This window comes from Mustela erminea, chromosome 11 (genome assembly GCF_009829155.1).
Source record: "Mustela erminea isolate mMusErm1 chromosome 11, mMusErm1.Pri, whole genome shotgun sequence".
Classification (NCBI taxonomy): domain Eukaryota; kingdom Metazoa; phylum Chordata; class Mammalia; order Carnivora; family Mustelidae; genus Mustela; species Mustela erminea.
The window spans coordinates 42,378,561-42,391,491 of record NC_045624.1 but is presented as its reverse complement, the minus strand read 5'-3'; the positions used below and the strand labels follow the sequence as shown (position 1 = coordinate 42,391,491).

At 42.3% G+C, this 12,931-nt stretch overlaps 1 protein-coding gene across 1 annotated transcript in view; it reads left to right on the top strand.

The window, feature by feature from the left end:
- NPSR1 (neuropeptide S receptor 1) overlaps positions 1–12,931 on the top strand; it is a 183,173-nt gene that overhangs the window by 29,959 nt on the left and 140,283 nt on the right. Inside the window, exon 3 of the mRNA XM_032304415.1 lies at positions 3,099–3,238. Within this exon, the coding sequence (XP_032160306.1) occupies positions 3,099–3,238 (140 nt within the window). The remainder of the gene's footprint in view (positions 1–3,098; positions 3,239–12,931) is intronic.

The window sequence follows — 12,931 nt, the reverse complement described above, 5'->3', positions numbered from 1 at the left end:
GAAACACCTTCACAGAAACACTGAGAGTAATGTTTGGCCAAATATCATTCCCACTCCCCAATATCACATCTCACTCCCCAGTCAAGATGACACATAAAACTAGCCATCATATCATACTTATTAGCTTGTCGTCTTGTCTACAAAATTCCTTCAACTGTGATATAGTATTATTCCATTACATATAAATGTAAGTATATACAAACACACATATATATAGTTATACTTACTACAAATGAAAAAAGTATTATTTTGTTTAATATTATGTTTGTGAGTTTCATCTATAATGTACTATATTTGCTACAAATTATTCATTCTCATTGATGTATAGTTTTCATCATGTGACTGCATGGAAATTTATTTATCTCATCTACTAGTGATGAGCCTGTAGATAGTTTACAGTTTGGAGTGTCTCATTGATTTTGTCACTCTGAATTTTAGGTTGCTTCTGATTCATTTCTAAACAATATTGCAAAGCCATCCTTTCCAGTGTCTCCTTGTACACACAAACATAAATGTTCCTCTTGGGCGGCCACAGGTCAAAAAAATGACCCATCTGCACCATGAGTGGAGAGGAAAAAACACAACCAGAAAGTTCTTTCCACCTATTCCTTATCCATCACGGAATCTACTCTTTTCTCTCTTTCCAACCTTACCACATTATGACTTAACCAGCTTCTGCTCTTTCCCAGAAATTTCTCACAGATTTTTAAAATTTTTTATTGAAGTAAAACATACTTATGAAAAAGTACATACATTTTATGTGTGCAGTGAAATGAACTTCCCTAAATTAAATACATGTAAGTAACTGAGTTAGAGACAGAAAATTACCAGCATTAAGAAATGGAATGATGCATCATAGGCTATGTAATTCTAACTTTACTGGATACGGCCAAATTGCTCTTCAGTGTGACTGTCAGCTAACTCCCACAGAAGTGAAAAAAATACACCCATTTCTTCCCATCCTTGTCAATACTCGGGGTAGTCAGACCCTACTTTTGCCTATGCCAATAGATAAAAATTTTATCGTATTGTTTTAAGTTGCTGTTCCTTAATTTTTAACATGGTTGGTCATCTTTTCATGTTTATCTGCCAGTCAGAATTTCCTTTGCTCATTTTGCTATCTGTTGTCCTGTTTTGACTCTTCCCTTGCAATCCCTGGCTTATCCAATTTTCTGGCCAGCTCCCTCCTATTTGCTGCCCCTTGTTACTGGACCAAAGTGGATCTGCTCCTTGACATACCACAGACAGAGATAACACCAGGAGGCATTGTCTCACAAACTCAACTTTATTTGTACAAACAAGGAAATCATGGAGAATAATTTCTAAAGTCATGTCTCCCTGAACAAAAAAAAAAAAAAAAACAGGCTCCTTTTTTTAGGAGGCGGGATAAATATTCCATCCAAGTACTAACCAGGCCCGACCCTGCTTAGCTTCCGAAATATTCCAAGTAGTATTTTAACATTATAATGAGGTGGAGGCACTTTCTGGCACCTTTTTTTTTTAAAGATTTTATTTATTTATTTGACAGAGAAAGATCACAAGTAGGCAGAGAGGCAGGCAGAGAGAGAGAGAGAGAGAGAGAAGCAGACTCCCTGCAGAGCAGGGAGCCCCATGTGGGGCTCGACCCCAGGACCCTGGGATCATGACCTGAGCCGAAGGCAGAGATTTAATGCACTGAGCTACCCAGGCACACTTTCTGGTACTTTCTGAGTCTTGCGTGCAGGCATCTTCCTCAAATGTTTCTTCTTCTGTTTCAGCAGCTCATTGGTTAGTTTCTTAAAGGTAAGATTGACAGGCAGAAGTTTTTATGACCTTCCTGAGTTCAGAAGGTCAGACCAAGGATATTTGCTGCCCCTTCAGTGTAGACTTAATACCTTTTCATCTATAGCATTCTATGTACTTCTGGGCTGGGCAGATAATGCTACAGCTTCCCCACTTCCATCCAGCTATGGTTTTTTTATGATCATCACTAACCTGCTACTCCTTCTACCAGGTGTCACGGACCAATGGCTGCCCACGTCTGGAGTGTTTTCCATGTAAATAATCAGATAGTTATGCTTGGTTGCAATACAAGCAGCTTAGTTCTGTTGTTTTACACCTGGCTGTCTAACCCTACTGTGTTAACTGCATGCCTCAACCAGCATTTGAGATATGATGCAAATCAGTATATGGTAGTGTCCAGGCACCGCTGTCTAGGAATTTCTGAAGAGAGGAGTTATTACCTCATTTCCATCACTGGTTGTGGGACCTTGGGCCAGTCATTTCAGCTCTGAAAGCCAGTCTTTGCTAGGGTATAATGAGAACATAAAGATACAATGGCTGCCTACCTCCCTGAGTTGCTTGGATGTCAAATGAAAGAACATCAAGGCGATCAAAGTATTTACCCAGCCCCAGTCCCAGTCCCCTCACCAGGGGTCATAGCTTGCAGACAAACACAGACCCCAGGCTTTTCTGAGAAGTGCCCTGCGAACACCTAGAGTAAACCACGGTATGAAATACAAATAGTTTCTTTCCCCGCGTTTACTGAAATAATGCACAGGCTACTGAGTAAATGGTTAGGTGAGTATTGTAAGTCAGAAAGCAAGCTCAGCCCGAGCAAATGCACAATTACGATTTGATATCGGAAGAGCCAACATGACCTGAATTAATCAGTTGGCTGTTGAGTCCAAGTTCCTGTATTGTTGAAGCTGGAGCAGAAGGGAGGTCCATTCTGGAAGTTAGGGAAAGCATAGCTGGGCAGGAAGGCCTGTCTCGGGAGCCACGTGGATCGCTGTGGGGGCGGGAGGTAGAGGGGCTCCCACCTGCTCGGCGGTGAGGTCCCCACCCTGAGCGGGACCGTGGGGTGAGGAGGCTGTGCCGGCTATTGGATCGTAACTGCTGAGCAGAGAGCAGCACGTGGATCCTCGCAGGCTTCAGGCAGAGCTCCTCAGGGAGGTGGGCTCCGGGAGGGCTCCGTGCCTCTGCTTAGCTGAACTTCCACCAGAAGCCTTGGGAGGCAGAGCAGGGGCAGAGCTGTAGCTGCTGTCCGGCGCTCAGAGGGCAGCTGGACCCTTCCTGGGCTGCAGGCACCAGGACAGCCAGACTCAAGTTCACCTGAGCCAACCTCACAGAGGGCAGCCCCGACTCCAGCGGGACCACGCAGACCCTAGATGCTTCCCCAGTTTTCTGCACTGAAACGGTAACTTTCACGGAAGTGGTGGAAGCCGAGGAGTGGGGCTCCTTCTACTACTCCTTTAAGGTACGTTCCCAGCTTTCCACTCTGAAAAGGATTTTCAATAATGAGACAAGTAGAATTTAAGAGACCCAGTTAAACTATGGTTGCCAATACCGTGAATGGGTATGGTTTGTTTTTCTTTAACTAAAAGAGTAAAAGAAAAAGGAAAAAAAAAAAAACCCTGATTAGCTAAATCAAGGAGTTTTTCATACTGTGCAAGGACCTAAACTGTAGTTTCTTATGAATACTGGTCTTTTTGTTCTGCTGCTGAAAATGTGTGAATCTTGAATAGCATTTATGTTAACCAAGAGACTGTAGAGTGGAATATCCGCCCCCCCCCATTCCCTTAGGTATAAGCACTTCTAATTAATTCTATAGTAGTGCTTGAAATGTTGTCTGTTTCTTGTAAGGATTATTGCTGTGAGTGTTTTTGCTAGGAGCATCAGAAGTGTGGAGAGCCCCCATCCCCCAGGACAATGCCTGGCTCAAGGAGAAACATAGCAGTAAGGAAGGAAAGACCACACTTGTTTTTTGATCCTGGCTTTGAACATCAGGGAGTAATAGATTCTGTGACTGTAGTTTGTGGTGCCACATTTTGCAACAAGTTGTCTCCTGGAACAGGTAAGTAAATCAGACTTTGGTGAATTTCACCTTCAAAGCATTCAGAGGCCACCCTGCGAAATGATCCTTATTAGGTTAATACTGTTTCCTCTTCTATAAGACTGTATAGTCAGAAACAAGCCAGGCATCTGGAAAGCAAGTTCTCTGCCTTTTGCATCAGAATGCAGACGTCAGGATATTTCACATGCTGCCTGGAGGTGCCTGAAGTCGTGGCAATAATTCCCAGGTCTCAAACTGGTCTTTTATACCAGAAAGGAAAATATTTCAAGAAAAATTCTAGCCATGTTTGTTTGTTTGTTTGATCCTCTGGGTGTTCTTGAAGTGATTTGGTTTTTACTCCACAAAGTAGAATTACTATAACATCTATCTCTCTCCTGGAGCTTTGCTTCTTTGCAAACACTCAAAATGAAACTTTCAGTGGGGAGCAATCCTGGGAGGCAGCCTAGCCTTCCACAAAAGCCAAGAGACAAAATAGCAGAGCAAAGTCCAAACAAGTCACTTAGGCTGGCTCTATGGGACCCAGCCCCTCAGAACCACCCCCTAACGCATGCACACACACAGCCCAGCTGCCCAGCTTCGCAACAGAAAATAGACACTGAAATCAGAGTTTGTTGCCATTTACCTTTGACTGAGTACATCGTCTCTATGGAATCAGCTCACAGATCCAGAGAGTCTGTCTTGGAGAAGCAGGCTTTGTGCACCCAGGAAACACACCATTCCTTCTCAGGGACCCTACCTCTGCAGTGTCTTGATAGTTATAAAACCAGATAGCAACCAGAACGAAGAGAGAATGGCCATTGCAAAGGGATACTGATCAGCAGGAAGGCAGCTGTTCTGAGACTCAGGCAATAATCACTCTCCGCTGAAATCTGATTTGCCCTTTTTTGAATACAGCTCCTAAGGGTATTTTGAGTGTTCAGAAAAACAGATCCTAGCTGGTTCTTTACTAGTGTTTATACACTGTCCTAGCATCATCATCTCTAGGCACTAAAGGGAATCACATCATTTTTAAAATCTCATTCCTATTCATGTTTGCCCTCAAACAACTGGACCATTGGACAAGAAAAGAAGATAAAAGGGAGGGATTGTTTGTCCAGGAGCTTAGGATGTTCTATTTCATTTTTTGGCCCACGCAATCATTACTAAAACACACTGATTTGTAGTTACAAGGTGGTCCGTGCTGTTTGTGGGCACTGAGCTTAAAAGTTTCAGGGTAGAGGATGCCTGGGTGGCTCAGTGGGTTAAAGCCTCTGCCTTCGGCTCAGGTCATGATCTCAGGGTTCTGGGATCGAGCCCTACATCGGGCTCCCCGTTCAGTAGGGAGCCTACTTCCCCCCTCCCCTGTCTGCCTACTTGTGATCTCTCTCTGTCAAGTAAATAAATAAAATCTTTAAAAAGAAAAAAAAGTTTCAGAGTAACTTTTTCCCATGGTGCTCTTGGAAAAGGGCAGTTCTGTTATACTATGGGTCCAGAAACAATTCTGATACAAACTCTTGTTCATAGTGAGCCTTTTATTGCACATACCACTCAAGAAGAAAGTCCAAACTGCTCTTTACTATGTCCCAAACGTGTCCTTTTAATCCCCGTTCTTTACCAAAAGCAGTAAAAATATCATAAAAATAAAAATGGTATCAGCAGTAAAAGTAGCAGAACTAATAGCAAGAACAATAGCCTAACGTCTCATTTGCTTTGGGCTTTCTTGATCCTAGGAATCTTTCGAAATGACTTCTGTGACGTGTCGCATTTCCTTCTTGCACACAATGCTGCACCTTTCCATCTGGAATTGCCTTGCACCCGCATCTGCGTTGGTCTAAATTCCACCGCCTCTGAAGTCTTCTCTTGAATTGCTTCTCCCTGAAGCCCCCCTTGACTCACCTCTCCTTTGAGTGCACCTGCCTTCTTGTCACTTAATCCAGCTGTCTTCAACTGCTATTTCAATATGTGTCCGGGAGATGTAAAATAGCCATTAAGCCCCTCAAGTGATTTTTGTTTCCTATTCGCTCCAGAAACCAGCACCATGCTGGGCATCCCCAATAAGCATTTACTACATTAATGAAGTGTGGTGCTCTGTTGCTATCAACTGCCCATGTTTTCGCAGAAATCTTGCTTTCTCAGTAACAGAGGTGGGGCTCTTGTTAACCATGACTCCACAGGGTAGCCCCTGCCTGTCTCTCCACCCACTGTACTTGCCAGGCAAGGTCCTTCTCGGCATGAACATTCAAATCATCCTTATCCCATTTCAAAGCCAATGCGACAAAAGTAAGTTATGGGTCCAGTGGGTGGGGTATAGAATTAGTTGTGGTGCCGTAGACTAGTACCTAGTACCTGATTTAGCCCTGGGAATCCGTACCCACCATGTTGTAGCCTTACTACTGTCAGTGGTCTTGTGCAGTCTGCATGCCTGGGCTTCTGATAAAGTAGCAGAACTAATAGCAAGAACTAATAGGTGTTTCCTACGTAGCACTTGGGTTCTCTTCTGAACCCCAACGCTCTCTTGGCAGGAGACAAGACATCCCTGTCTGGATCTGGTTAACTTTCTCTTCTACAGGCTTAGTGCCTTTTCCTCCTCCCATTTCCACCCCCAATTTCTTGTCCCCACTTCCCACTGCTCTGACCTACTCTGCTATCTAAGTATGTCCTCGGATATAGGCAGGAAGGTCAGCAGTGAGGTCACCACCCCCTTCTTCTATTGTGAGTTTCATGTGATCGAACCTATGTGGTTCTGGGTTCAAGGTTCCCAGCTCAAGCCCTGGTTTCCTTCATAGTTTCCAATTTCAATTTCCGATCCAGTTCACTTCCTCAATTCCTAGCCCCAGCACCAAATTCTACCAGAAAATTCCCAAGGAGGCTGGGACCTGGCTAATCAGAAAGTGAAGAGAGGATGTGACTACAAACCTGCCCAAGTGGAAGACAAAGGTGAAACTTAATTTCAGCCTTTCATTTTGCCCGTGAATGGGCTAGCAGTGTATCCTGTATCTCTAATTCTTAATGATGAGAAAATTAATTCAAAGTAACTAGGAGAGAACCCTGTCTGAATTAGTAAATTGATGAAATTATAAAATAATGCAAATGAACTCATTTTTATTACTCTCAGGTGAGGGAAGAAACTTGAACCAAGATTGTTAAATATTACCTAATGACGATCTTTTATTGAATCTCCTTCAGTGGGAAGCTACAAATGATATGCGATTAGCCTAACTATTGTTTATATGTAAATGGTTGCTTCTAAGTGCTTGAGGGTGATAAGACAGTTTCTTTCCCTTTGTTAGTGCAGTCTCCTGCCTACTGTCTGTTCATTTTCTTAACACACCTTTCATCCTTTAATATAACAAAAGCAAATTCTTGTTGGATTCCTGTCCCACTTATCTCACGGGGGGCTTTAGCAAGAGCTCAATTGAAAAAGCTTATGTAGCCTGCTTGTTTTCGGTATATTTTGGTTGACAACTCATTTCTAACAACTTGATCTACTTACTGAGTACCAATATTTTCACCTCCAGCGACTGTCATTTCAGTTCGTCTTTGCCCACTTTTCTGAACTCTCCTCTCGTTCCAGCCCACCTTTTATGGGCCTGTTTGTCTCCTTCCTGTCTTGGACCCAAGGATAGTGTCAGTGATGCCCTTCCCGGAATCCAGGAGCCCTGAGTCCCTGGCCTCCTCATGTTATCTCCTGCCCATTACAAAAGGACCTAGCATTCACATCATGCCTTTGTTTATGCCTTCTGGGGAGTTTCACTAAGTATGTTCATTTTCAGTACATTCATGTGGTTGAATATGTGGTTGTTCATAAGGAAATGACTACTAGTTTTGCTTGGTTAAATAATTATTAAAGGTCTGTTATTTACTACCTGTTCCTGCTGTGCAGACCTAGCACTCCACTTTCCACTCCCTCACTGGGTAAGTTCTATCATGTCCAATTTGTGTCATTGAGAAAGGCACAGATGTTGCTGGTTGGCTCTACAGGGACCTCGGTCAATTCTCGAGCTGGTTTTTGAGAAAGGGAAACTTGCTCAACTAAATTTCTCTTTGCGTTACTAATACATCTCAGGGCAGGAAACATAATCTTAGTTAATTCCAAGTGAACTCAGAATTAGTTTTTCAGCCGATGAAGAGTTTTCCCATTTTCTGACTCAAGGAAGGTATCTAAGCTCTAGGGATGGTGTCTCTTGTGCATTCACATGTGTGTGATGGAGGGTAAGGGAGGGGGTCCAACTTGGGGAGATACCCAGGCAAGTTGGTGTCAGCCAGAAAAGTGTTGTCTGGCCTTCAGAAGTGGTTATCCTTGTTCCAGACCCTTGTCTGGATCCCCCTCTGGCTCAGGTCAGGACCACACTGCCTTCTGAGGCAGAGTACTTTTGTCAAATTTCTTGTAGCCACACGGGTGTTCACACCCCTCTTTTCTTATCTCAATCCTGGCTAAATTTTTGTGTCCTTACTGGGAATGAAAAGTTCAACTGCCTCCATCCCAGCTCTGGGCTGTGAGAAACAGGTGTTGTCTCTGCCCCTCTCTCTACCCACATGGAGATCATATCTGTAAAACTCCCACCTCACAATAGCCTGGGAAACCCCCAGGGACTACCATTCCCCCCTTCCTGCACAGTAAGTGGATTCAGTCCCCTTTTAATACTCTGCTCTCAGACTCAGTGGGTGTTCTCTCTTCCTTTTTTGGTGCAGGCCTTTGGAGGGGCCAACACAATACCCTCTCATCAGTCCCACTGCTCACCTTCTGTCCCACTGCTGCACCGTCCTCTGTGCCAGCTCCCTTGGCCTTTCTTTATCAAGAGGAAACTGGTTGCACTGTGTTCTTCCAAACTTATTATTCTAAGCTCTCTGCTCAGGTTGCTCAAAAGACACTCCTCTTGCCAGGGAAAAGGCCATTTCTTTTCAAGGCTCTTTAGATACCCTCCTTGCAGCCTTCCTTTTTTTTTTTTTTTTTTCTTTTCAGTGTCCCAGAATTCATTGTTTATGCACCACACCCAGTGCTCCATGTAATACATGCCCTCCTTAATACCCAGCACCAGGATCACCCATCCCCCCCCCTCCAAAACCCTCAATTAGTTCCTCAGAGTCCACAGTCTCTCATGGTTTATCTCCCCTTCCAATTTCCCCCAACTCCCTTCTTCTCTCCTTCTCCCCATGTCCTCTGTGTCATTCCTTATGCTCCACAAATAAGCAAAACCATATGATAATTGACTTTCTCTGCTTGACTTATTTCACTCAGCATAATCTCTTCCAGTCCCGTCCATGTTGATGCAAAAGTTGGGCATTCATCCTTTCTGATGGAGGCATAATACTCCATAGTATATATAGACCACATCTTCCTTATTCATTCGTCTATTGAAGGGCATCTCAGCTCTTTCCACAGTTGGTGATGTGGCCATTGCTGCTATGAACATTGGGGTATATATGGTATTTCTTTTCACTACATCTGTATCTTTGGGGTAAATACCCAGTAGTGGAATTGCAGGGTCATAGGGTAACTTTATTTTTAATTTCTTAAGGAATCTCCACACTGTTTTCCAAAGTGGTTGCACCAACTTATATTCCCACCAACAGTGTAAGGGGGTTCCCCTTTCTCCACGTCCTCTCCAATGCTTGTTGTTTCCTGTCCTTGTTAATTTTGGTCATTCTAACTGATGTAAGGTGGTATCTCAATGTGGTTTTGATTTGGATCTCCCTGATGGCTAATGATGAACATTTTTTGATGTGTCTGTTAGCCATTGTATGTCTTCTTTGGAGAAGTGTCTGTTCATGTCTTCTGCCCATTTTTTGATGTGATTATCTGTTTTGTGTGTGTTGAATTTGAGGAATTCTTTATAGATCTTGGATATCAGCCCTTTGTCTATAGTGTCATTTGCGAATAACTTCTCCCATTCCGTGGGTTGCCTCTTTGTTTTGTTGACTGTTTCTTTGCTGTGCAGAAGCTTTTGATCTTGATAAAGTCCCCAAAATTCATTTCGCTTTTGTTTCCTTTGCCTTTGAAGACATTTCTTGAAAGAAGTTGCTGTGGCCAATGTTGGAGAAGTTACTGCCTATGTTCTTTAGGATTTTGACATTCCTGCCTCACATTGAGGTCTTTTATCCATTTCGAGTTTTATCTTTGTGTATGGTGTAAAAGAATGGTCAAGTTTTATTCTTCTACACATAACTGTCCAATTTTCCCAGAACCATTAATTAAAGAGACTGTCTTTTTTCCACTGGATATTTTTTCTTGCTTTGTCAAAGATTGTTTGACCATAGATTTGAGGGTCCATATTTGGGCTCTCTACTCTGTTCCACTCATCTATGTGTCTGTTTTTGTGCTAGTACCATGCTGTCTTGGTGATCACAGCTTTGTAGTGAAACTTGAAATCAGGCAACGTGATGCCTCCAGTTTTGTTTTTCTTTTTCAACATTTCTTTAGCAATTTGGGGTCTCTTCTGGTTCCATACAAATTTTAGGATTGTTTGTTCCAGCTTTTTGAAAAATGCTGATGGAATTTTGATCGGGACAGCATTGAAAGCATAGATTTCTCTAGGCAATAAACATTTTAATAATGTTTATTTTTCCGATCTGTGAGCATGAATACCCAACTTTTGTATCAACATGGACAGGACTGGAAGAGATTATGCTGAGTGAAATAAGTCAAGCACAAAGAGTCAATTATCATATGGTTTCACTTACTTATGGAGCATAAAGAATAACATGGAGGACATTGGGAGATGGAGAGGAGAAGTGAGTTGGGGGAAGTCAGAGGGGGAGACAAATCATGATAGACTGTGGACTCTGAGAAACAAACTGAGGGTTTTGGAGTGGGGTGGTTGAGTGAGCCTGGTGGTGGGTATTATGAGAGCATGTATTGCATGGAGCACTGGGTGTGGTGCACAAACAATGAATTTTGAAACACTAAAAAGAAATAAAATAAAATAAAATAAAATAAAATGGAAAAAAATTTTAAAAAGAAAGAAAAGACATGTCAGATCATTGTTCCATAACTGAACTTAGCTTTTCTCTGGACCTCTCAGTCCACCTGATAGCAGAAACAGTTTGGTCATTCCTAGGTAAACTTAGACCCTCAGATCTTCCCCAACATTTTAGTGAGGCATGGCATCTATAACCATATTGTTGGGGTCAGCTCCCAGGGCCACACTACGTAACTCTGTGACTTTGAGCAATTCCCTTCTACCTCTGCCATGGTTTCCATGTCCAAGAAATAATACTAATAATTAAATGTCCTTCTGAGCATTGTTGTGACAAGTTAAGTGAAGGAATTCTTGTGAAGTCTTTAAGAATGGCAATTGGTCTACAGTGTTCAATAATCACTAGTTGTTAGATCCCCAGGAACTAATTGTTTCACTCTTTGAGAGATGAGGAACCACCATTATCCATACTTCTGAATATTCTAAAAGACATCACTGCATTTGAAGATCTTTGGGACAGTTTTAATATACATCAAGTCCTCACATGGTGGTGGTGAATCAAGCTGTTTCTTTTCTTTCAATTAGGCCATGAAAACCGTAGAGTAAGATATTTAAAGAAGATTCCATTTCTTACTTTATCATCTTGATATAATGCCTAATTTGTATCTATGCAAGCTTGATGACCCACTGCAAGAAGGGCTATTTACAATGATGGGAAATTATGCCCTATCCAGTGGAAGAAAGGATGGGCTTCTACTGGGGTGAAAAAATCTTGGCCACAAGATAGCAAAAGCATGCACACTCATGATGAAATCATTAAGAAGGAATCATCAGTGTTCTTTTTTTTTTTTTCCTCCTAATTTAGGCAATATTGCTGACTGCCTAAAAATGATAGATCTCTTACACTTGTCAGCACTTTATAGTCAATAGCATAATTTCACATGATTTCATTTGACCCTCTAGGAGGGTTTAAAATATCATATATTTTAACCAGATGTGAACATGAAAAGTTCATGTTAAGAGAAAAGTTAAAGGTGTGAACTTCCTAATGAAATAGAAAGAAGAAAAAACAAATAAGATTCTACCACTGATTTTAGTCAGGATAGGGTGGGTTCCACAACAGTAAAAACTAAACTCTGAATACTGGTGGTTTTACATATCAGAAGTATATTTCTCTCACACATCCCAGTTGCAAGAAGGTCAACTTGTAACTCTGCTTTCTAGAACAAAATGGTTTCAAAAGGAGCAGGCGTTGGCCTTGTCTTATCTGCTTTGGCTTGAACTGATATATGACTTGACTCGATTCCATTGGCAAGAATGAATTAGGTGATGAGCATGGGAAATGTAGCTTCACTGAATGAACATCCCCAGTGTGGGGAACATAGTGTACTGCTTTAAAGCTTGGCTTGATTTTCACCTTCTACAGGCTGAAACCCAAAGTCTTCAGCCTGGCCTAAGTATGTTCATGACCCCAATATGTTATATAACATACACACACAGACACACACACACAGTCGACTTCAATCACGGAAAGGTAACTCTAGATCCCACTTCCCTAGCATAGTGTCTGACACAGAGCAGATGAAGGGTCAAAAAATATTTTGTTTAATGAAAGAGCATATCAAGCATATCTGTGTCATAAGTTTATTCCTAAGGTCTCAGTAAATTAATGTGAACATATTCGAGTGGATGGAATCTTTTTTTTTTTTTAAGATTTTATTTATTTATTTGACAGACAGAGATCACAAGTAGGCAAAGAGACAGGCAGAGAGAGAGAGAAGAGGAAGCAGGCTTCCTGCTGAGCAGAGAGCCCAATACAGGGCTCAATCCCAAGACTCTGGGATCGTGACCTGAGCTGAAGGCAGAGGCGTTAACCCACTGAGCCACCCAGGCGCCCTGAGTGGATGGAATCTTAATCCTTATTCTACAAGCCATAGGGATTGAATTTTAAAGGTACCATAATTTGGGGGAATTCCTAACACCACAGCAAGGCCAGAGAGCAGGGTGTAAAGAGATCTTTAGACCTGAAGCAAACAACAGCCAAGGTCTGATGATACTCCTTTCTAGGCTGCTAGTTCTGGTCCATATCTGAGGCCTGGAAACCATTCACCTCTGAACCCCAAGACATCAGGCAGGTATTAGGAAAGGGCACAATGTTAACATTCATGTACCTGCACTCCTTTTATGTGTTCTGACACCT